The 24,890-nt window shown below is 37.8% G+C and overlaps 2 protein-coding genes across 8 annotated transcripts in view; both read left to right on the top strand.

The window, feature by feature from the left end:
- The window catches only part of Cpb2 (carboxypeptidase B2), a 42,210-nt gene extending 21,823 nt beyond the window's left edge, over positions 1–20,387 (top strand). The window contains exons 5-11 of the mRNA XM_020182846.2: positions 1,776–1,877; positions 3,873–3,977; positions 8,884–8,994; positions 10,144–10,237; positions 11,924–12,126; positions 14,440–14,527; positions 19,672–20,387. Of these exons, the coding sequence (XP_020038435.2) occupies positions 1,776–1,877; positions 3,873–3,977; positions 8,884–8,994; positions 10,144–10,237; positions 11,924–12,126; positions 14,440–14,527; positions 19,672–19,856 (888 nt within the window). The 3' untranslated portion in view covers positions 19,857–20,387. The remainder of the gene's footprint in view (positions 1–1,775; positions 1,878–3,872; positions 3,978–8,883; positions 8,995–10,143; positions 10,238–11,923; positions 12,127–14,439; positions 14,528–19,671) is intronic.
- A 193-nt stretch (positions 20,388–20,580) lies between these two features.
- The window catches only part of Zc3h13 (zinc finger CCCH-type containing 13), a 72,613-nt gene continuing 68,303 nt past the window's right edge, over positions 20,581–24,890 (top strand). For 3 of the 7 annotated variants that reach the window (XM_074043363.1, XM_020182852.2, XM_074043362.1), the window contains exon 1: positions 20,633–20,982. The gene's annotated coding sequence lies outside the window, so the exon portion shown is untranslated. Of the gene's footprint in view, positions 20,983–24,890 lie in introns of all 7 variants that reach the window. The other 4 variants (XM_074043364.1, XM_074043365.1, XM_074043366.1 and 1 more) reach the window with 4 other exon arrangements.

Below are 24,890 nucleotides of genomic sequence, written 5' to 3'. Positions count from 1 at the left end.
CAAGATCAAGATATTGCCAGGTTTGGTTGCTTCTGAGGCCTCTCTACTTGGTTTGTAGATGGCGGCTTCCTCCCTGTGTCCTTAGGTGGACTTTTCTCTATGTATTTACATTCCTGGTGCCTCCATCAATACCAATTTCCTCTTCTTGTAAGGATGCCAGGAAATAAGGATTTTAGTGGCCATCCTAAGTACCTCATTTTAGTTTAATTACCTATCTCCAAATAACAGTCACATTCCAAGGTACTGAGGAATAGGGCTTCAGCATATGAATTTGTAGAGATATAATTCAATCCATCACCCTCATATTCTGGAAGTTATTTTGGACTTCTCCCCTCCCCACACTCCACTCCTCATCCTTTCTAAAAGATTCCTGGGGATCATGGAGATCTTGAGCTCAGGAAATTCCTCTAAATTCTTCCTTCATCTGATGGTAATCTCTCCATGCCATCCCTACAAGATGGCCTGTGAGCAGGAGGGTCCTTTTGTCACTAACTCACATCAAGAAATCTTAAGTGATCCATGAGTGAGAAAAAAATGACCAAAAAGACTTTTCAAGAGAAATGAAAGATGTTCCCTTCATTATCCCAGTTTAGATTGTGAAATGAGGTAAATCAGTCAATAAAGCTGTCTTCATACAACACAGCCTCCCCTGCTGGAGGAAATCTGATAGATCATCAAAGTTATAATAAAAAAAAAATCATGTAGTAGTTTTTTCGGACGTTTTCATACCTTGGTGACTAACATAAGTGGAATTCCAGTGAAGACATCCCTGGTGGTTAAGTTTCTGACACACCAGACACTGACAGGTGGCAGGTGGACCTTCCAGGAGTCTCTTCATCCTCAGCCTGGACAACCACTCACATGTGCCACTCACGCTAGTTACTCTGTTCTAAGGGAACCCAGGGTCAGTGGTGCTTCTGTTCGCATTAGCTAGGGCTGCTGTCTAAAACCATCTCCAGGAATGTTCCCAGAGATAAAACCAAGTGCTAATTTTTCCCCATTTCAGAAGATTTCAGAGTTTAACTACTGGTCTACCTTAAAACAAGATCAAGTTCAATCCCAGCTATCCCAAACCAGGTTCACTGCCTGCTTTGAAGAGGGTGCTAACAAAGTCAGTCCCAGAATTTACCTTTTTTTCATCTTGATAGTGCCTCAAATTCTGCTGGACTTCTACTCAGAAGAGAGATCCAGAATGAAACTATTTCTCAGGGTAGAGTTTGGTTTTCCAGATTGCCCTCATGTCATTCCACCAATCTCGTTATGTGTGTACAGATTTTTACTTGGGAGGTGGAGGCAGAACAATCATGCGTCCCAGGCCAGCCTGAGCTGTATAGTGAGACCCTGTCTCAAAAAACCAAATGCTGGTGATATAGCTCAATGGTAGAGCATTTGCCTAGTACGTAGACGGCTCTGGGTTCACTTCCCAGTGCCACAAGAAATATTTACTTAACAAAATAAAAATAACTTTCAGGGATCATACGTTAAAGAACAACCTTTCTTTCTTTGTTATGTTTCTTAGTTTTTCCCCACTTTCTTCTTTTTTCTTAACCTTGGTACTTTCCAGAATTTTAATTTTATTAATTTTCCTGAACAGCAGAAGAAACACCCTATGCCAAGTGTTTTAGTTCTTTGTTTCATCTTTGTTCAGCACTGGGGTTTGAACAAAGAAAGGTTTTAGGGGAATAATCTTTCTTTGAGGGAGTTGTCTGCTTTCTTTGGTCAAGGAAATCCTTTGAACTTGCCCTGTGACTAACCTCCACTCTCCCTTTGGATAGATCTATTCTTGGATAGACGTTATAACTGAGAGATATCCTGGTATGCTTAAAAAAATCCACATCGGCTCCTCATATGAGAAGAACCCACTTTATGTTTTAAAGGTATGTCACTGAGCTTTCAATTTGAAAGGGAGGGAATAGTTAATTCTCCAACTGTTATCCAGCTGATTATGGATTTTTCCTTTAATAATGAAGGGATAAGTAGGAGTAGAAACCCCAATTCTAGCCAGGTATGGTGGTACACTTCTGTAATCCCAGCACTTGGGAGGCTAAGGCAGGATTTAGAGTTTAAGGAGGTTGAGGCCAGCCTGGGTTACATAACAAGACACTGTCTCAATTCTAAACTCAGCTCTGTCTGTGTTTGTGTGATGTTACATAAGCTATTTAACTTTGCATGTACCTCAGCAAGCACATTCATAAAATGAAGGACGTGATCTGAATTATTTTTCAAGTCCTTGTTTTATTTACACCACTACCACCTCAGATTGATTGACTTAGTGAGAGAGAGAGAGAGAGAGAGAGAGAGAGAGAGAGAGAGAGAGAGAGAGAAAGATCTTATTGGACAAACATCAGTGTAAACTTTTTTTTGTTTTTAGCAGCACTGGGGTTTGAACTTAGGGCCTCATGCTTGCTAGGCAGGCACTATTATGGCTTGAGCAACTCCACCAGTCCCTTTTTGTGATGGTTTTTTTCAAGATAGAGTCTCACAAACTATTTGCCCAGGCTGGCTTTGAACCATGATCCTCCAGATCTGTCTCCTGAGTAGCTAGGATTACAGGTGTGAGCCACCAGCTCCTGGCTCAGTGTAAGCTTAAGCAGTGAACAATCAACCCAATGGAAGGATAGGTAAGTACATACTTCTTAGAACTTGTGTGTCTGAAACCTGAATGTACATATTGGGAAACCACGCATTCTGGACGCTTTAAGTCCTAGTCTTGCTTCACCAAGGATAAACATAATGTGAGTTTCTGGGATTCCTCCATATTGCCAATGTCCAAGCTGGCAGTTAAAAAGATCATGTCAAACACCTAATCTAGAAGACAGGATTTTCTTGACATTAAGCAGATTGAATTATCTAGGTCTCTTTGGCAATCAATTTGACCATTAGCCATTTGACTTTCTTCCTTACTTTCTTGTTGCTAGCTCCAGATTAGTGGGAAAAAAACTCTGAGAGTGGTGTAAATGGCAACTCTACATATTTCTCCCTTCCCTCCATATCCTAAAATTGTGTTGTACCTAATTTTTAAAATCAAATAAATTATGATCAATTTGGAGGTATTCCTGAGAATTCATCTAAAGACATCAAAAGCCATGATTGAAAAAAGGCTAAGAATTCCTATTCCAAAGAGTTAGCACCTTAAACTGGCCTGCTATACTGTGAATCAGAACAAAGCCTCTGTCCCTTAATCTGATGGCATCTGTTTGTGTTCATCTTTTTTTGGGGGGTTGGGGGTAAGGCTGGGGTTTGAACTCAAAGCAGGCACTCTACTGCTTGATCCATATCTTCAGTCCATTTTGCTCTGGCTATTTTGGAGATGGGTTCTCACAAACTATTTGCTTGGACTGGCCTCAAACCTCTATCCTCCCTGTCTCAGTCTCCCAAGTAGTTAGGAATCCAGGCATGAGGCACCAGAGCCTGACTGTATTTTTCCTTTTGTGTGAAGTAGGGAAATAGTGTGCATATGAAGAATGTTCATTCTGGGGAAAATGGTGAGGGAATTTCTGTGCCCGATGTGTCTCCTCTCTTCCTGTGGAAGGCTGCCCACCCAGCATGCAACCAACCATTTACCTCTAACTGAGGTGTGTATAGAGCTCTCTGGCTAGGTAATTAATGGTGGTGTTGAGGGGGAGGGTAGTTAGATAAAAAGAGCTTTAAGTCAAGAGCCCAGGCCTCAGTCCCAACTCACACCAGCATTGTAACCTAAACTAGTGTCTCTATTCTCACCAGCATAGAAATTTCCTTTGAGAATTCTCAAAGGAATACAGAGAACGATGTGTATAATGTGGATTTATCAAAAGGATTAAATGTAGGTGCCATATAGATAAAAGTTATCCTGAGACATTTTGTGTTGGTACTTTTGGACTTTCTTTGAGCAGGTTTCTGGAAAAGAACAAGCAGGCAAAAATGCCATGTGGATTGACTGTGGAATCCATGCCAGAGAATGGATCTCTCCTGCTTTCTGCTTGTGGTTCATAGGTTATGTAAGTATTCACATTCCGCTAGACCAGTTCTCAAGATGAGAGCTGAGATCATCGACATCAAAATCAACTGGACTACAATTAAAATAGATTCTTGACTCAAGATCTGGAAGAGAGGCTTGGGAAGCTACAATGTTCACACAGGAAGGCAATTAAGAAATAGTATGCTGATTATAATATATTTACTACATAGCAGAAATGTCTGAGGCAATTACCTAAGCTTGGTCCTAATGTGTTTATTATTATTATTATTGTTATTATTATTATTATTTGCATCAGCTAGACATCTTTTGCCACATTCTGCCCTTGGGCACTGAAAATGAAGTGTACCCTTACAGAGAAGATAATGCTTTTCCATATGTCTTAATAAAGGGCTTTGTCCCTGAAACAGGGATTGACATCAAAAAAGCCATTTGTAAGACAAATAGTGTGCCATAATAATAAAAAAATAGAATGACTATAAACCTCCATAATGAATGAAAACAGTACAAATCTGCTTCAACTCCTATAAAATGGGAAACATGTCATCTATACTGATTTATATAGTCATGCCACTGGAAAAGTAACTCAAGAAATGGGTCCTTCAGATAATGGTTATCACAGTCCAGATAAACAATAATACAACATAAATGAGCTAGGAAATTAAGAACTTGGCATTCAGATTCCTCTTATCAAATGAAGTACATAAGTAGTAAAACTATCCCTGCCTCCACTGGCTTTTGACAAATGCAATATCCTTACCCACCTTCGCTTGCCTTTCCACCTTCCTTCCCACCAATGGCAGCTGCAGTGTCACTGAGCCCACTGAAAAGTTTCCAACCACTATTGGTACCACCCTGACCAAATGAAATTGGTTCCAATTGACCAGACCCTTGCACAGCCACCGGCCTATGATAATCTTGAAGACTACCCAAGCTGGGTAGTGTTAATGAAGGGAGCCACCGTTAGTGGAGAGTGCAATGTGCAAGCAAGACAAAAAGAACACTTATTTTTCACCTATCACTGAGTCTGAAAAGGTCCAGAAACTCCAATAACTCATACTGTTCCTAATGGCTGTCCTTCTGCACCTCATACCCTTTCCCTCCTGTTATATATCTTACCCTCTACCCTATCCCCTTGCTGACTGTTCCTAAGATTAAATTACTTATTCCACAAATATTTATAAGTTGCCTCTTAGATCCTGGAAATACAATGGGGAAGAAAATACAGTTCAAGGATCTTATAGTAGAGTATTTTGCCCCAACACTGTAAGGCAGATTTTTGTGGCCCAAGTCAATGTAATCACTAAGTTCTGTTCTATGGACATTTAAGAATTTCCATACTGGCCTGCCTCAGCTGACTCTCATAATGGTTAAAACCACTAGAGAAGGAAAAAAAATAAAATGTTTAGCTTTTAAAATGTTTGCATGGATGAGGAATAATTAATCATTATCACCTTGGGTAAATAATAACTTATTAGATATGACCCCAGACACAAGCCAACAAAGAAAAAAAGAGATAATGAGTTATTGAAACTTCACAGAAATTAAAAACTTTTGTGTTTTTCAAAGGACACCATTAAGAAAATAAGACTGCACCCAGAATGGGAGAATTTTTTTAACTAATTAAATATACGATAAAAGGCATTCAAAATATAAAAAGAACTCTTCCAAATTAGCAATAAAAAGGTAGATAACCCAATTTAAAATGGGCAAAGGACCTGAAAAGACTGTTTTTCAAAGAAGATACACAAATGGCCATTGAAATGGTGCATGGAAATATGCTCAATATCGTTGTTCATTAGGAAAATGCAAATCAAAGCCAAATGAAATACCACTTCAAACCCACCAGGATGGCTAAAATAAAAATACAGACAATAATAAGTGATTATATAATAATAAGATGTGGAACATTGGAATGCTTATTCATTGCCATTGTGATTATAAAATGGTACAACCACTTTGGAGAATAATTTGGAAGTTCCTCAGAAGGTTATATGTAGAGTTACCATATGATCCAGAAATTCTGCTCCTAGTTATATACCCAAGGCAATTGAACATAGACATAAGTTTACAAACACTTATAGTGACATTATTCATAGTTGTCAAATATTGGGGAAAGTCTATCAATTTATAAGTAGACAAACAAAATTGTGTATCTACACAATGAAATATCCTTTAGCATTGAAAAGGAATAAAATACTGATTCATGCTACAGCACAGATGAATCTTGGAAACATTATATTAAGTGGAAGAAACCATGCACGAAAAGCTACACATTTTATGATTCTATTTCTATGAATGTCTAGAATAGGCAAATCCATAGAGACAGAAAGACAGACAGAGGCTGGGGGTTGTGGGGCAGAGGTGAATGTGGAGTGACTCCTTATGGTCATGGAGGCTTGGGAGAAGGTGATGAAAATGTTCTGAAATGAGATTGTGGTGATAATGGCACAACTTCATAAGTGTACTGAAAACCACCAAATTTCATACTTTAAAAACTGAATTTTCTGGTACAGTTACTGCAACCAGTGAGGCTGCAGGAAGATGTCCAAAAGGAAGGAGACCTCAACTTGGTTCTTTTGTTCTGAGTTCATGATGCTGTTACAAGAAAGGATTTTAGGATGCATTGAGATAGAGACCAAGAAAGTTCTTTAGTAAATAAAGCAAAGGAAAGCAAAGGATAGTACACAACTGAGACATGAGTGGGGCACATCTGTTGGCAGGTGTCCTGAGTGCTCTAACATCAAGGGTACTTATGGTGAAAAAGTGAGTTGGGGGTATGGCTTAAATTCACCTTAGGATGAGTGTTCCCCTTTGTTTGGACACATGGTTTATTCAATTAATTATTCAATTAATTTTTCAATGTTTTTGACATTACCAGTTGGGCCTGGACATACCAAGTGTGGTCGGTTTACTAAATTTGGGTCATTGTGACATACATGTCTGAGCATCCCTTTTAAAAAAGGATGTATTTTGTCAGATACTCACTTTAAGACAGGTGTCCTTCCTTAAGATACTGTTTTCCTTCTTTGCAAACACTTTGTTGCACAAAGGAGTCATTTTACCAAATGTTTTTCCCCAGGGTAAGTGTCTTTAAGATATTCCTGGGCTGGTGGAGTGGCTCAAGTGGTAGAGCACCCGCCTAGCAAGTGTGAGGCTCTGAGTTCAAACCCCAATGCTACCAAAAAAAAAAAAAGATATTCTTGCTCAGTTCCCAGAGTGTGATCATCATTTGGGCAAGCATTCAAGGTCAAAAGGAGAGAGTTGCTACTTTTTTTTTTTTAAGTATATGCTGCAGGGTAGTGAGGAGTGTAAAGTTTAAGAAGATACTGCCTGTGTGCTTTTAATCAAGCTCTTCATTAATACAGTTTATGAAGTCCTGGCTCCTGTTCCTCATGCCTCATTTTCTCTGATCTATCCTACCTCAGTATGTCAATCACATCTCAATAAAGCTGTTAAAGAAAAATAGCCACTATGTTCCTTGGGATTGCAAATGAGGCCACACATGAAGGTGGGGTTCCGCAGGAGGATCGTAACTTTGAGCAAGCCTGGGTACATAGGGAGTTCTAGGCCAGCCTGGACTGGATAGTGAAATCCTGTCTCAAAAAGCAAACAAAACAAAGCAAAACGATTAAAATGACATATTTTATAATTTTGCGAGTAATAGGCTCTCCTGATATTCTAAGTATAAATGCTGCATTCTTATTGAAAATGACACCAAAATAAATTTTCAAATTTGTATCATAAAAATATATTTAACTGTTGTTCAACTATGAAAAGATGGTTTTTCTCATTCTATAAGTTTTGCTTCTTTTCATTAATGTTTTGCTTCTGGCTTATAGTAGACTTTAAAAAAAAACCCAAAAACCATCTTGTACTTTTTCTTTCATTTCTCTCATGTTTTATAAATGATAATCCATGAAAAGAATTTTAATATGACTATTGCTATTGTTATAGGAAAATATGGATACAGTATTTTAAATATTTAGAGAGAAATGGTGAAATTTTGGTTATAGGTCAGATAGGGTTTAAAAGATATTTTTCTTTTGTCCCTAATGAAAACCATTGTTTACAAATAACTTAGGAGCAAAGCTTAATGCAACAATTATAAATTAATCCACAATTAAATGTATCACTGTTGCCACAAATGAAAAATTTAAACCAAAGCTTAGTGCTAGGGGAAATGATTTATTCAGGCAGGACTTGTCTTTGTGGTTCTCCTGCCTGCATATTGGTCACTTTGGGGTGACTGATGTGGGGACTCTTGGATCATGTGACCCTCCATCGAGTATAAGCTAATGCAGAGAGGAACCAATTTCAGATGATGTGTATTAGAAACTCAGAGCAAATGCCTGGAAAAAACCTCCACAGATTTTTATATAACTAGATGGAGAGTGCATGAATGGTATAGCGGTGAGCATAGCTGCCTTCCAGATGGCTAGATGCTGGGAACACACTCAATTCTGGCAAAAAATTAAGCTTCACAATAATTCCAAGGACAATGTAGAAATACCATCTAATGAGATCAAGGGATAAGACAAATTCAGTTTAAACTCTGATTAATGCAGATTATTGAAAAAGAGACTGATGTGTAAGTTTTTGTTTTCTTAAATCTTTGTAGTCTTATGGCTCTAACAAAGAAATATTTTTGTTTTTTGAAGGAAAGTTTAGAATATGTGGTTCAATTTTCTGCCTTAATTAAATGGGGAGACTATTTGTGCCATGTGTAAGGCATTCACTTCCTCTTGGTAGCAGAGTGCCTTAAATTCAGTCCTTTTAAGAAATTAATACTGTTCCTGAAAGCTATATCTGCACATTGAAATATGCCAAATGATTTAAGAAAGAAAAAATACATTTAAATATACCAGACTAAGTTCAGAAGAGACTTAAAATGAGATGTTACTGAACATACTTGGCTTAATTTGTAGGTGACTCAATTCTATGGGAAAGAGAAGATGCACGTTAATCTTCTGGAGCACATGGATTTCTATGTCATGCCAGTGGCTAATGTGGATGGTTACGACTACACATGGAAAAAGGTAGGTGAAAGCAAAGAAAACAAAATAAGACCTTGTGGGGGTTACAAGATAGTGAGGTTGAATACTCATAGAATCTAGATCTTGGCACAAGGTCTTATTAAAAATTGAATGTCTATTATGAAAATTTTCAAACATACATAAAAGTGGATATCATTGTAATCTCCTATGTACCCATCACACAGTCTAAACTATAATCAACTTGTGTTAATTAGCTTTCTGTCAGTGTGACAAAATACCTGAGATAAAAAACTTACGAGAAGGACAGATTTATTTGGCCTCATGGTTTCAGAGGTTTCAGTCAATGGCCAAATGGCTCTATTGTTTTTGAGCCAATGGTGGGGCAGAACACCATGGTAGGAATATGGCAGTGGAGCAAAGCTGCTCACCTCATGGCTGGGATGCAGAGTGAGAGAGAGGGAGGGGCCAGGGTCCCAAAATCCCCCAATGCCCTCAGGGTATTCCCAAAAATGACATCTCTTCCTTTCTCTAGGTCTTGCCTCCTAGAGATCCCACTGACAACCATAGCACCAGCTACCAAGCCTTTATACATCAGCTTTTGGGGGGACATTTAAGATCCAAACTGTAACACAACTCAGGACTAGACTTCTTCATTTAAACCCTCCAATCACTTCTAACTTGCCCATGTTATTTTGAAGCAAATCCCAGACACCATATCATCATTTCATTAATAAATATTTCAGAATGTATCTCAAAAAAAAATAGGCTCTTTAAAAAATAAACACAACACAAAAAAAGCTTTAAAACTCATGCCTCATAATTTTGAATTTAGACACAAATCTATTTTGCTTTTCTTTTGAAGGAGTTCAAAATGATTCTGTACATGAAATTAATTTAGAGAAAAACTAAACAAGAAGGCTAATAATTAGTCTAGTGGAACCAACTGTGATTTGTTATTTGTATAGATCAACATTCACCAAACACTACCATTTTGTTTGGCTCATAAATAATTTGAGTAGACATAAGTGGGGCCTGGATGGAAATGGGGCATGTGAAAGGGATGACGCAATGGAAGGGGTTGGCGTTAAAGGAGAGAAACCCAATCCTGGCCTCTTGGGCGTTAAGTTCATGTCTTTCTTGGAGCTACAAACATGGCCACCCTGGTTATCTGTTCTTGTTTTGTTTATTTAGAACCGAATGTGGAGAAAGAACCGTTCTCTCCACAAAAACAATCTGTGCATTGGAACAGACCTGAACAGGAACTTTGCTTCCAAACACTGGTGTGGTAGGTTCTTTGCTTGATTTCTAGCAAAGTCTCTTCATTAGACAGTGAGAAAAGCCCATGAATTAAAACTACTTATCGGGGAGCCTCTCTCTAAAGTAGGGACTAACCTAAATAATAAATTGCTGAGATAAATGTAATGCCGTAAACATTGAGTCAGCAAATTGCTTTAATCTTTCCTCCCTGCTGATTGCTCATCTTAAAAATCATTTATTTATTTATTTATTTCAACAGTACTGGGAGTTGAATTTAGGGCTTCACTCTTGCTAGACAGGTTCTCTATTGCTTGAGCCAAGACTCCAGCCCTTTTTGCTCTGGCTATTTTTGGTCTCGTTTTTTGCTCAGGAAAGCCTGGACCTCTATTCTTCTATTTTAAACTTCCCTCCATTGTTCTCACAAACTTTTTGGTGCTGGCTGGCTTCAAATTGCAAACCTCCTAATCTCAGCCTCCCTGGGAAGCTGCGATTACAAGTGTGAGTCACTGGTGTCCTGCTTGTTTTCTCATCTTTTAAAGTAGAAGGTTGGACTAGTTCTTAAAAGTCCCTTCTAACTTCAAAATTAAAAATTTCTATTATGTTAGAAGAATAAAGAAGTGACTGTCAAGGGTCTGGCTTTAATAAATAAATAATGTTCATCATTAGCATATCAAAGACCTGGCTAAAGGAGGACTACTTGTACAGATAAATCTGTACTTTTGTAGTGTTTGAAAATGTTTTTCTTTTGTTTTCACGATTCACTTTCTTAACAGGTTGTTTATTTCCTAAAAAACATAAGTAAATATTAAAAAATAACAAAAATGTAAAAAATAATATAAAAGTAAGCTCAGTGGCAATTTCTTTGATTTGAATACTTATGGTACTCAGTGAATATTGATTTGGCACTTGAAGACAGTCTGCTGTCAGAGATGTAGGTGTTCACCTTTTCTCCTCCTCACCCCCAACATTATATTTCAAAATCCCACATTTAATAAACAGCTACAAAACAAAGCTAAATTGAGCAATGAACTTATATCATCCGTATTTTTGAAAATAGGTACACATGGCTAGATGTGGCTTTCTGGGGCTCTACCCCTGTGAATTAGGGACAAAGAAAGAAACACTGCGAGGCAGGCTAAGGGATGTGTACTATAATCTCTCAAGTGAATAAATCAACATTATTTTGGCAAAAACATCACCAACCCATTTTATTTACGAATCAGCACTAGCAAGTTAAAAGTAATGCTAGAGGTAGACTTGTCTAGTCTAAGTTCCTGAGGGAGGTCTTTCTTTTATGGAGTCTACTGATTCTGATTAGTAATTTTTAAACTGCAAATATCAAAAGAAATTTATAGTAATTAAAGGAAATGTGATTACTGGTCCTCATATAACCAGAAATTGGGAAGCAGGGCTGGCATCTCTGGGACTCTTCTGACTGCTTTCTCAAGGTTGCAAGATGGCTGCCCCCAGGCAACATGGGAAGACAGGGTCTGGGATGACCATTAGAAAGTCTGCTATGTATTGTATAAATATTTAACTTCAGAAGAAACACAAACATTTACTGGACATCAGAAATATGTTTCATAAAGAGCTCTCCCTCATCCATTTATCTAAATATACTGTAGCATAGATATTAGGGGACCATGGTCAGGAAATCATAATTTACAGTACTATGTGTGTTTCATTATATCCCACTTTATCAATTTAACCACAGAGAAAGGCGCATCAAGTTTTTCATGCTCTGAAACCTACTGTGGGCTTTATCCTGAGTCCGAGCCAGAAGTGAAGGCAGTGGCTGATTTCTTGAGAAGAAATATCAACCACATTAAAGCATACATCAGCATGCATTCATACTCCCAGCATATACTGTTTCCATATTCTTATAACAGAAGCAAAAGCAAAGACCATGAGGAACTGGTAAGTGCTACTTAATTATTTTTTCTTAGCATTTCAGAAATAGCACTTAGTGGAAGAATCAAAAACCATGGGGGGGGGTGGGAATTCCCCTTTACAAGACAAATGGATAGATGCTTTACATCATGGTCTAACTGTCAGGAGTCACCTTGGTTGCAGGGATCACAAAGGGATCCTGAAGATATGAGCAATAATCTCAGCAGGTAGCTTACTTAAGAAAATGTCAAACTCCCTGAAGATCAGGAGGGAGCAATTCCACCCGACCTGATCTGCCTATGAAGCCATATAGGCAAGGATAGGAGTCTATGAAATTATAGGACTTCACAGTGATCACTAGGCTTTTATGACAGAATACCACAGATTGAGTCCTGGCACTGTACTGTCATTGTAGTGTCAGCAGTGGGCACTGTGTATGCACTGTCCTCTCTAACCCTAACCCCAAGGGTTTGGTGATGTTAAACAATCTATAATGTCTATATTGAGCTGAGCCTTTTTTTTTTTTGGAAATGTGGTGGGCAATACAGGAAGTTCAAAGAGGACCCACATAATCTGATACTCGCTCACAACTCTTTGGTCCCAGATGCTGTGTCTGGGTTGATGGTAAAGGGCTCCTGATAGATTGTAACTAGGCTTACTCAAATCTTCATCCCAGATGATTTCCAGACAATGGAAGCATTTTTGGCTTTGGCATGGTCTGATCTCTATCTAGATTTTTTTTCAGCTCCCTTAACATAAAAACATATAGCCACATTAGAGGGGCTAGCAATTATTGGTGACAAATAAAGTATTATTTTCATTTTCTGAAAACACCCCATTTACATGAACACACGAGTTGTAAACACAACTCTTTTTTTTCTTCCCAAAGAAGAAAAGGAAATCTTCATTGGTATTATCTTTGAAGCAACAAAAGTGTATTTATCATGATTTAGAAGCAGAATGAATCTAATTTTGTCTTATTTTTTAATTGCTATCAGCACAAGTGCTTGTTCAGAGTCATTTTGTGTAAAATACTATCCAATAGACATTGAAAGAAGCAACAGCTAAGTCCCTATCTTTTAGGATAATTCTATATGATTAGGAGCTGTGCCATAAGCAAGTATCACAAAGAGCTGGACTCAAGTGACTCATGGTCCCTCCAAAATAAGTGGCACAAATGGAAGAACTCATTGCTAACTGGAATGGGGTGGCCTCCAACTCAGTCAGAGGGACACGCTAAGATAAGTAATGGGATCAGGTGAACCCCATCATGGAGGAACTTATAGTTCATTAAGGTTAATGTGCTGTAAAGGAAGAATGATGTGAAGTGCTGTTGACATCAAGGAGCAGATGCCATTTCAGTCAGACATCAAAAGATTTCTATAGGGAAGGGAGGACCTTCTGTGCAAAGGAGATGACATTTCCCACAGGAAGAATGCTCAGGGGACCATGAGGGTACATGATTGGAGGGTGACATCTCCGGAAGTAGATGAGGTCAGCTGGGAATGGCATTTTGAATGTCAGAATACTTTTGTATTTTATTACTTAGACAGTGGGGTTCTGTTAAAATGTAATTTTTGAACAAAGGAATGGCACAACATAATATCCAGAGTATTCCTCTGGGTTTTTCAGGAGGGTGAGAGTGAAAACTATGTTGCCAGTTCTGGTTTCAGGGAAGATCTGGGTTAAGTGGAACGTCAGAAAAGGGCTGTAGGTCGGTTTGACATATAGTCAAACAGGGAACTTAGTTATTATCCTGCTCCATACCTAGGGCATGATCTTTTATTTAATGTGTCTTTGGAAGTCATTAGACATTTTACACAAGAAGAAAACAGATTTTAGGTGTGGCTCAGAGGTAGAGCCTAGCATGCTCGAGTCCTGTAACACACCCACCTCCCATCCCCCCCCACCCCCACAGCTTGTTGAGAAGGACAGGAAGTGAATCATGCATGCAGTGTATGTTTAGAGAAGTTGAATCTAAAGTTTGTTGATAATTTTGTCTAGGAATGGAATAATTCCAAGCCTCTTAAATATAGCTATATTTCATTTTACATAGTAAATGAATTCCTGAAAATCCCTGTGAGAATTTTTATACATCTTAAATAAAAATGTCAATGTATTGGAAGAATTCACACTTAAAGCAACCCAGCTCTGATTGCCCTAAAATGAAAAACATCATTTTAGTTAATGTATTCTCCTTCGTAACTTACTTTTTGGATGAATTTCAGATTTTTCACACATGCATTTTGATGCAGTTCATTTAATTGTGTTTCTAGAAACTTCTATCTCTTCTGTTTCAAAGCCGCACATTAACCAAATTCCATATGCTATTGTTTCTAGTCTCTAGTGGCCAGTGAAGCAGTTCGTGCTATTGAGAGCATTAATAAAAATACCAGGTATACACATGGCAGCGGCTCAGAGACTTTATGTAAGTATTCCTTCTCCCTTTTCCTTTCTCTTTGGTGCTAGGATTCAAGCCAGAGCCTTTTGCATGTTAGGTGAGTTCTCTAACACTGAGCTATATCCCCAGTCCCATATTGGTTCTTGGTATTGAAAAACCATGGGGGTACTAAAGAAATCTGTATTTTCTGTGTAGATTTAATTTTTCCAAATTATTTTTAAAGAGAGTCACATGTAAAACAATTGAATTATAACCATTAGAAACAAAAGCATAATGACTGTGGCTATTGAAAAAGGCTGTATTGCTAGGCGGCGATGGCTCACACCTATAATCCTAGCTACTCAGGAGACACAGATCAGGAAGATCACAGGCCTGCCTAGGCAAATAGTCCACTAGACCCTATCTCGAAAGCACCCAGCACAAAACAGCTGGCAAAGTGGGTTAAGTGGTAGAGTGCTTACCGAGCAAGCACGAGGCCCTGTGCTCAAGCCCCAGTACTGCCAAAAAAAAGAAAAAAAAAAAGCTGTATTAATGAAGGAATACATTAAAAAGAAATCAAGGTGATATTTAAGAAATTACACTTATCATGATAGTTCAGGGATTACAGAATTGTAAAGAAAAAAGTCATAAAGGATCAAAAGAGTGTGCAAGATGCTCATGGCCAGGGCATGTGGCCGTGGATGCTGTGTACCACGCAAATCTTGGGGGTGTCATTTATCTTAGATGCTTTTTAGTGATGCCCTGTTTTCTAGAATATAGCTCACAAAACACTACAGTTAAATGTCATTTGTGTGTATCACACTGATGAGACGCATATGTGGCAAGCTCAACAAATTTTTTTTATGAATTTCTGCTTGAGGATACTTATTAAGGGACTCCTATGTATCCCAGTGGGATGATAGGCAATGATTTTACTTTCGAAGCTGGAATGTAGATGGAATCAGAGGAACAGAAAATAAACATATAAATAGATGTCAGCAAACCATACCCTGAAGGCCAAATACAGCTCACTGCTTGCTTTTACATAGCCTTTGAGCTAAGAATGGAATCCCACTTTTTTTTTTTTAAATTGAACAGTTTTTGGTTTTTTTTTGGTCTTTTTCTCTTTTTTTATCATATTCATATGTGCATACAATGTTTGGGTCATTTCTCCCCCCTTCCCCTGCCCCCTCCCTTAACATCCCCCTCCCTTACCACCCCTAATCCCTCGCTACCAGGTAGAAATTATTTTGCCCTTATCTCTAGTTTTGTTGAAGAGAGAGTATAAGCAGTAATAGGAAGGGCCAATAGTAATAGTTGAGATAGGGATAGCTATACAGGGAGTTGACTCTCATTGCTTTCTTGTGCACGTGTGTTACCTTCTAAGTTAATTCTTCTCGAACTAGCCTTTTCTCTAGTTCCTGGTTCCCTTCTACTATTGGCCTCAGTTGCTTTAAAGTATCTGCTTTAGTTTCTCTGAGTTGAGGGCAACAAATGCTATCTAGTTTTTTGGGTGTTTTACCTATCCTCATACCTTCCTTTTGTGTTCTCACTTTATCATATGATCAAAGTCCAATCCACTTGTTGGAATCCCACTTTTTAAATGGGTGAAAAATGCTGGGTGCCAGTAGCTCACACCTGTAATCTTTGTTATTTAGGAGGCTGAGGTCAGGAGGCTCTCAGGTCAGACCAGCCCGGACAAATAGTTCAAGAGACCCTATCTCCAAAATAACCAGAGCAAAGCAGATTGGAGGTGTGGCTTAAGAAGTAGAGCACCTACTTTGCAAGTGAGAAGTCCTGAGTTCAAACCCCAATACCACCTAAAAAATGGTTGAAAAAATGAATTAAAACTTTGACACATAAAAATTATATGAAACTCATAGGCATATTTGTTTCCCTAAGTAAAGTTTTATTGGAATACAGGCATACTAATTCATTTGCATATTATGTATGATGACTTTCATGACAGCACAGCTGAGTAATTGTATTAGAGATGAAATCTAAAATACTCACTATCCTGTCCTTTTCAGAAAAAGTGTACCAAGTCCTGATAAAAACAAGTGGTAAAATACAGTATAACTTCATCAAGTGCTCTGAAGAAAACAAAATAGAATTATAGGTTTGAGAGTGACTATAGTTGAGAGAAGCTCTGTAGCTAAGGTGGCCCTAGAAGGTCTTTTCTGTGTTGGTGACATTTCTGGGAAAGCCACTTGGTAAGCAGTTGCCAAATAAAGGTGTAATGTACTGTATCAAGGCACTGGGAAAGGCTGTGAGACAATTTATTTTAAGTCCCAGAGTTTTCTTTAATAAGTATGGCCTCCATGGATATAAAAATAGTCAAATTGCTGAGCACTGATGTCCAATAGCAGGAAGTCCACAACCTCCCTTTTCCTTTCTCCTCAACCACCCCAAATTGTCACTAAATTAGACTGCATGGTATCTCTGTCCCATGGTGTCACTGGTCCACTGCTTCCTTTGCTGATGCAGGTCCTCATCATGTTACAAAGAAATCCACAACTTGCCTTCACAATTAGGAGCTCTAATGGTTCCCATCTTCTTCTCTGTTATTATCCCCAGAGCATTAACTGCAGTGCCTCTGGGCTGGAGGAGTTTACAGAGCATCCTCCTGTTAGGATGAAAGCAGTCAGTCTCTGCAGCTGCATTCTTCCAGGACACATCTGCATACATGTATTACATATATGTGCAAGCCCAGGAGAAAGGCTAGAGGAAGAAATGCCAGGTGCTGATCAGAGCCATCAGAAATATTTGCTGAATGAGTGAATAATTTAATCCATTGCTGATGGATATTTTTCAATAAAAACATCACCTTAGTAAACAACCTTGTAAGCAAAAATTGTCATACTTTGCATGTTATGTAATTTTTTTACCTGGAAAATTATAGAAAAATCAACCAAAACATATTAGTAATAAAGTGTTAAGGTGGTCAACTGTGAAATAAATATACACAAATCTAGAACTTCATGTATATATATAGATATAGATATAGATGATCTAGATATACAATATCAGATGGGAAATAAAATAGGAAAAAGATCTCATAGCTCCTTTATTAAAAATACATTATATATACCTGCATACATACATATACATACTTACAGATATATACACATGAATTCACTGTTAAGTGTATATGTGTCTGGATGTACACAGATACATGATAAATCATATAGGACCTGCATGAAAAAACCTAGAAAAATCTCCTAATAGACAAAAGGAGAAGCCTACATGTTCTTGGGTAGGAGGGCAATATATAAATTAATTTGCATATTTAATGCAATCCCAATGAATACTCAAATGATTCTGAAGTTCATTTGAAACAATAAATTTGATAAAGAGCTTGCAAAATACTGAAAATAAGACTAATAAGAGACCTTTCTCAACCCAATGAGGTATTAAAGCACATTATAAACCTATGGTAATTAGGACAATGTAGACTTGAGCCTGGATGAGACAGATCAAAAGAAGGGAATAGTAAGGCTAGGCACGGTGCTGCATGCTTGTAATCCTAGCATTCAGGAGGCTGAGGCAGGAGGATGGTAAGTTGGAAACCGGTCTGGGCTACACAGCAAGACCCTGTCTCAAAAAAAGATATACAAATATTCTTTTATATTATTATATATGCTTTACTATTTGTATATATTCTATATAATTGCATTTGTGTTTATCATATAAATTGTATTTTCATATATTTCCATTTATATTTATTATTTGTATTTATTCTATGTATATACATATATATATATGAGATCTGGTATCTCATAAAGAGCAAGAATGATTGATAGAAAATATAAAAATGGGCAACAAAAATATCAAACAAAACATGCAAGCCACTGATAATAAAGAAACATATAAGACAATTGGATATAAGCTTTCACGCAAAAAATTGTCAGAATGCCTAATTCCCTTTGGTGGTCCATGAGGAGGAGTGGGCATATTCATACCTCTAGAGAAGTATAAACTGGTTCAATTCTTTTGAAGTCTATTGAAGGACATGTTATAACTGAAAAGCACACACTCTTAGACCAGCACATCTACTTCTATAGAGAATATTCTAAAGAAACCAACAAGCAATTATTTATAAATTAGGATGCTCATTCTAAAATAACAAGCAATTATTTATAAACAAGGGTGCTCCCTGGAAAAGTTATTTATATTAGTTAAAAATTTGGGGAGACCAAAAGACCAAAAATCGTATGTTCTCCCTCATATGAAGACATTTGATCAAGGGCAAACACAACAAGGGGATTGGACTTTGATCACATGATAAAGCGACAGCACACTAGGGAGGTGTGAGGATAGGTAAGACACCTAAAAAACTAGATAGCATTTGTTGCCCTCAACAGAGAAACTAATGCAGATACTTTAAAGTGACAGAGGCCAATAGGAGAAGGGGACCAGGAACTAGAGAAAATGTTAGTTTGAGAAGGATTAATTTAGAAGGTAACACACATGCACAGGAAAGCAATGAGAGTCAACTCCCTGTATAGCTATCCTTATCTCAACTAGCAAAAACCCTTGTTCCTTCCTATTATTGCTTATACTCTCTCTTCAACAAAACTAGAGATAAGGGCAAAATAATTTCTGCCTGGTAGAGAGGGGGGAAGGTGGGAGGGCGGAAAGGAGGGAGAAATGACCCAAATATTGTATGCATATATGAATAAAAGAAAAAAAATAAAGATGTCACAGTAAAACTGAAAAAAAAATTGGGGGAGACAATAAGAGTACCCAAGTAAATAAATATTTATAAATCAATTATATGTAGCTTTACAACACAATGCTATGAGATCACTGCAAATGATATAGATTCAAACTCAGTAACACTACATTTGGAAATGTTACAATGGTTATGTTTAGAATTACTACAAAACAGCACGTATAATGTGATTTTATTTATGTAGTAAAAAGATTAAGCAAATTCATGCACTGAAAAAAATGCACTAAAACGTTACTGGTACTTGTCACTCCTTGGTAGGATTATGGTAAAGTTATAAGTAATTTTTGTTTCTTTCCTTATACTGTTTTCCTTTCAATCGCCAAAATTCTTGGGCAAGAAATTCCAGTTACTTAACAATCAGAAGAAAGCAGTTATTTTCACTTTTGAAAAAAAAATTCCATTTTGTTAATTTGAAATACCTGTATTTCAAAATATAATTCCCTTCTTCTTCTTTTAGACCTGGCTCCTGGAGGTTCTGATGACTGGATCTATGATTTGGGCGTCAAATATTCATTTACCATTGAACTTCGAGATAAAGGCAAATACGGATTCTTGCTGCCGGAGCGTTACATTAAACCCACGTGTACAGAAGCTCTTGCGGCTGTCTTTGAAATAGCTTCGCACGTCATCAGGAATGTTTAACGCCCTTGATTTTTTCACTCTGCTCTCATATTGTTAATTCCAGCGAGACCAAATTGTTGTTAGCAGTTTCTTCTTTTAAAGTTTGGTCAGTAGTTTTGGTAAAGGGTTTTCCTATTCCTTGGTTTTTATCAAAGAACAAGATACATGCCATTTTGAAATGAAGGTTTCATGTGTATGTCTACTTTTTTTTTAATTGTAAGAGGCTAGGTGCTTATTTTTTTTTCTTGATTTCTCATGTTTGACTAGCTATCTCAAGCAATTTTAATAACTAGTTTCATGCAGATCATTGGATTCTAAGCAACAAAAGGAATGGTCTGGAGTACATTAGAGATTTCTATTCCACAAATTTTCAATAAATTTCTGCTTGAGCCTTTGAAAACATACCCGTGTATTCCGTTTGCTCTACAGTAATATTAGGACGAAAGTCAAGAAAGGGGAAGATGTCAGGCACAGGACAAACACCGCCCCAAACCATGCAGCTGTTGAATGGCTGTAGTTAACTTTCAACAATAAATGTAGCATTTTGCTTAACGTGGCATTTGTTTATTGTGGGAAATTGTGCAATAAAAGGGGGAAAGTATTGCTCTTAAATTTACAATAATTGGGAATTTAGGTCTCCCCAGCTCCCAATTTCCTCACAGCGCAGTTTAAAGATTTCTGCGGCCCCGAACGCTCTGGCCCCGCCTACTCGGCCGACGTCACGCCCAGGGGGCGTGTCCCCGAAGAAAAGGCGCCTGCGCGCTGACGACTAATCCGGCGCCGGAAGCTGCCTGCGTCTATAGAGGAACAGGGCAAACCCCTAACTTCCGGCGGCATTTCGACGCGTTCCTCCTAGCGGCCTGGTAGAGTTTTCCTTGCCTTTTCTTACGCGCTAGTCTCTTGGTTGTTTCTTTCTACGTCCGGGTCTCGCTTGATCCTGGCGAACCGGAGGGCGAGTTCCGCTTCTCATCCGCCCCGGGATCCGCTCGCTAGCCGAGGGCCGGTTCCCGGGAGCCGCGCGTGCACCTCCTTCTCCTCGTCGTCCTCCCGGGGCCAGGCGCGGGGACAGAGAGTCGCCTCCCCCGCTCCTCGGAGCGGAGGCGGCGGTGACGTCTCCAGTCTGCACTTAAGGGAGCTTGGGGAGGAGGTAAGCGCTTGGGGAATTGGTGTGGATATCTCGGAAAGAGACGTGGATCCGGGCCGGTAACGGGCTGCCTGAGTTATCGGTCCTCCATCCTTACTTGGGTTAATGCTGGGATTTAGAGCTCCGCGTGAGCATCCCACTCTTCCCTCTGCAGTAACTCTCAGCGCTCAGACCTTGTTTCTTGCACTAGTTAGGATTTTGGTGTTTGTCTAAGCGGGCAAGTCAACTTGAACTAGTTGATCCAGGCAAGGGAAGCCTCGCGTCATATTCGCGTTTGGAACCGTGCAGGCACATGGTTTTAGATTTCAGTCTTCCTCTTTACGCATTCCAGATCTATAGACCAAAGGGGGTCTTCCTTATGATTGTGTTTGGTCTCACATATTTCCTGGCAGAAATAAAGACTTAGGTCCTGGGGATTGAGGAGTGCTACTTTATCTTCACATTTCCTAGGTAGTTACTTTTGGCAAGAAAGTAAATAGTTTGGTAATTATTTTGTCAGAAGCTGCAGAAGGAGGAAAGAAGGTTTGACATTTAGCATCTTTTTCTAAATAGGTTAACATAATTTATGTGTCTAGAAAATCATTCAAAGTTGATACCACTTGAGTGATATTGGTAGGATCTTGTTTATGGAAGGTGGTAACCTAAATTATTTGGTTATATTAGGAGGATCCAGATAATTCGAACTACTTTGAGGATTGTGGGTTTGTGCAATCTCTTCAGGTTTTTAGATTTTTGAAGAAGTTAATTTTAAAAGTTTGGAAAATATCTTCACACCTTAAGTTTCTAAAGTCAAGGATACTGATGCAGTAAATCCAGTGCTCATGCAGTTCAGTTTGTCCTATGTGGTGTTATCTAGTTCTGTAATATTTGACTTACTGGCTTAGTACCTAAACGACAATATTTTGGACAGTTTTGTGTAAACAGTCTGTAGATTTTCAAATAATTTCCAATTTCTTACTTAGATTATAGCAGATGACAGTTTTAACAACAGACTGTGTCTAAATACCGTATTCTGAAACTAAGACTTTCACTTTGTGCGTCTGGTAACATCCAGTTTTAGCAATGTACGGTTGACTCCAGATATCCATAGGGGATTGGTTCAGATATCAAAATCTGCAGATACTCGAGTCTCTTATATAAAATGATGGAGTATTTAAATATAACTTTGCATATCATATACTTTAAATCATCTCTATGCTTGTAGAACTTAATACAGTGTAAATGCTATGTAAATAGATGTATTGTCTAGGGAAGTATGAGGAATAAAAATTTGTACATACTCATTACAGACAACAGTTGTTTTTCTTACTGTTACCCATCTATGTAGAGGACCCACACATATAGAGGATCAGCTGTGCACCTCTTACAGACTTTCTGATTACTGGTGATTGGAAATGAACATTGAATGAATATTTTGATGTTTGTGAACTTACCTGTAACATAAATTTAAAATTCTGAAATATCTTAACTTACATATCATTAGAATTTTAGTTAAGTCATCAGTGATAATTTATATTATAATACACATTGGCACTTACATATAGAAAACAAAATTGCTTAATTTAGATTAATTTGGAGATAGAGGTAGAGTAGAGCTATTTTACCAGATACTTAGTTGCAGTTGAACCATTAACTGCTGTGGATGTATATGGGGTGTGTGTGTGTGTGTGTGTGTGTCCCGCCTTTTTTTTCTTTCTTGGTGGTTTTGTATGTAGCAGCTCTGTTTATCGCTTTCTGTGCAGGGTCTTTTTAACAAATTGTTTTTCTGCACAGTGCAACAGCATTGTCTTGCTAATAATACCAGCATAGTCAGTTTAGTTACATCAGTTGTTTGGAATTTAATTTAATCTTAAATCTACAGATATACAATCTGGTAGGTGGTTTTAGTAAGCTCTTTTTATTACAAGAGGAAGCTCTTTTTTTGTTTTTTTGCACTACTGCATCTTGCATTCAGGGCCTCGGGCTTGCTAGGCAGGCACTCTACCACTTGAGCCATTATGCCAGCCCTAGTAAGCACTTTTTGAAAAGTTCTTACAAACTATGCATCAAATAAACTTAATTTTTTAAAAGACTTTTTTTCTTTTAAGAATATGAAATGTGAAGAGGCCTTGTTTTTCATAAATATCATTTTAATCTTAGACATTTAGAATGTAGAGATTTGTGCATTTATATATTTATATAGGGCTACTATTTAGTGCATTTATATAGTTTTAATTATTGACAATTTCCTAATACTGTGCTGCTATTCATTCAAATTAAGATGGTGTACATTTTCATTTATCCAACCAGTAGGATGATATATTGGAAATGGAGAGACTAGAATTAATACAGGTTGAGCATTCCTAATATGAAAATCCAAAGACTGAAATGATCCAACATCCAAAACTTTTTGAACACTGACATGACAACATGAATGGAAATTCCATCCCTGACTTCATGTGAAGAATTGCAGTCAGAACACAGGCACAGTAAACATAGTGTATAAAAATTGCCTTCAGGTTATGTGTATAAGGTGTATATGAAGCTAAATTAGGTCCCTCCCCCATAGTATCTTACTATATACATTCAAATTTTCCAAAAACTGAAATCCAAAATATGTCTGGTCCAAGCATTTTGAATTCTCAGTATGTTTTACTGACAAGATTTTAGTAATTAGCCCTCAGAGTAATTACTTATTCAAAAAGAGGCTCCTCAGCTGGGTGTTATGGGTCATATCTTTAATCCCAGCTACTAGAGAGTCAGAGGCAGAAGGATTTCAAGCTCGAGGCCAGCCTGGGCAAAGTTGCCAAGCCCCTATCTTAAAAATAAATTACAAAGAAAAAGGCTGGGGTGGGTGTTGTAGCTCAGCTAATAGAGTACTTGCTTAGTATGATGTAGGCCCTGGGTTCAATCCCTAGTACTGCAAACAAGCAAAAAGGAGAGGACCCTCTGTGTTTCTCCTTTCTCTAAGTATATTGTGATACCACAAACTTGCAGGAGCAGGGCAGAAGTTCCCATTTTTAAGACGCTTCTGATATGTTTCAAATCAGTAGACCCAAAGTTAGTGTCCCAGACTTTCATTTCCTTTTTCTAATTGAAAAGAGCTCTAGAAACTTGTTTATCCTACAAATAAAGAGGAGAAATAGGAAGTAACCGAATACACTGACCATTGTAACCTCACTTTCCCTGTGTTTGGGGAAAGACATGGTGTGGGTGGAAGTGTGATGACAACTTAAACCAAAGAATAATTTGAAAGCAAAGTGGAGAAACACCTTCAGAGAGGAGTAGAGTATATTAGTATGTTATTGGTATGACCTCAGTGAATAGTCTCTGTGATAGGAAAGACTTTAGCATTTACATTTTTATCTTATTTTGTTGTTTCTAACTTCTGAGTTCTAATTTTAAGGACTGTGGTGGAGTGGCTCAAGTGGTGGAGTGCCTGCCTAGCCAGCGTGAGGCCATGAGTTCAAGCCCTAGTACCACCAAAAAACAAAACAAAACAAAATCATTCCTCTAACTTTTAAGTTCTAACTTTAATGTTTCTAACTTTTCTAGTATACTTTGAAGCACTTGTGTCTCATTAAAGTTTTTTTAATCCTTCAGTCAAATCCATGTTTTATTCTTTTGTGTGGTATTTATCTTCCTTTGTTTGTTCAAATGTTTAAATATACTGAAAATTTTGAATTGCATTACATAGTTTTATTAATACATGAAAAGGAAATTTTTTTCTGGTGTATCATGGTTTTATATTTACAAACAAATGGGATTTTAAAAGTTATACATTATATTCTGTTCCAACATAAAGCACGTTATTTATGCAAACTCATGAATGTTTCAGAACTAATAATGAGATAGATAACTTTTTATTGTTGCCTGCCGATAGAAGTTTCTAGATGGGTGATGTATTAGGCAGCTTTGTGTTACTATGACAA

Source organism: Castor canadensis, chromosome 10, assembly GCF_047511655.1.
Source record: "Castor canadensis chromosome 10, mCasCan1.hap1v2, whole genome shotgun sequence".
NCBI lineage: Eukaryota > Metazoa > Chordata > Mammalia > Rodentia > Castoridae > Castor > Castor canadensis.
Note: the sequence above shows the minus strand (reverse complement) of the source record. Positions and strands in the feature narration are given on the sequence as shown.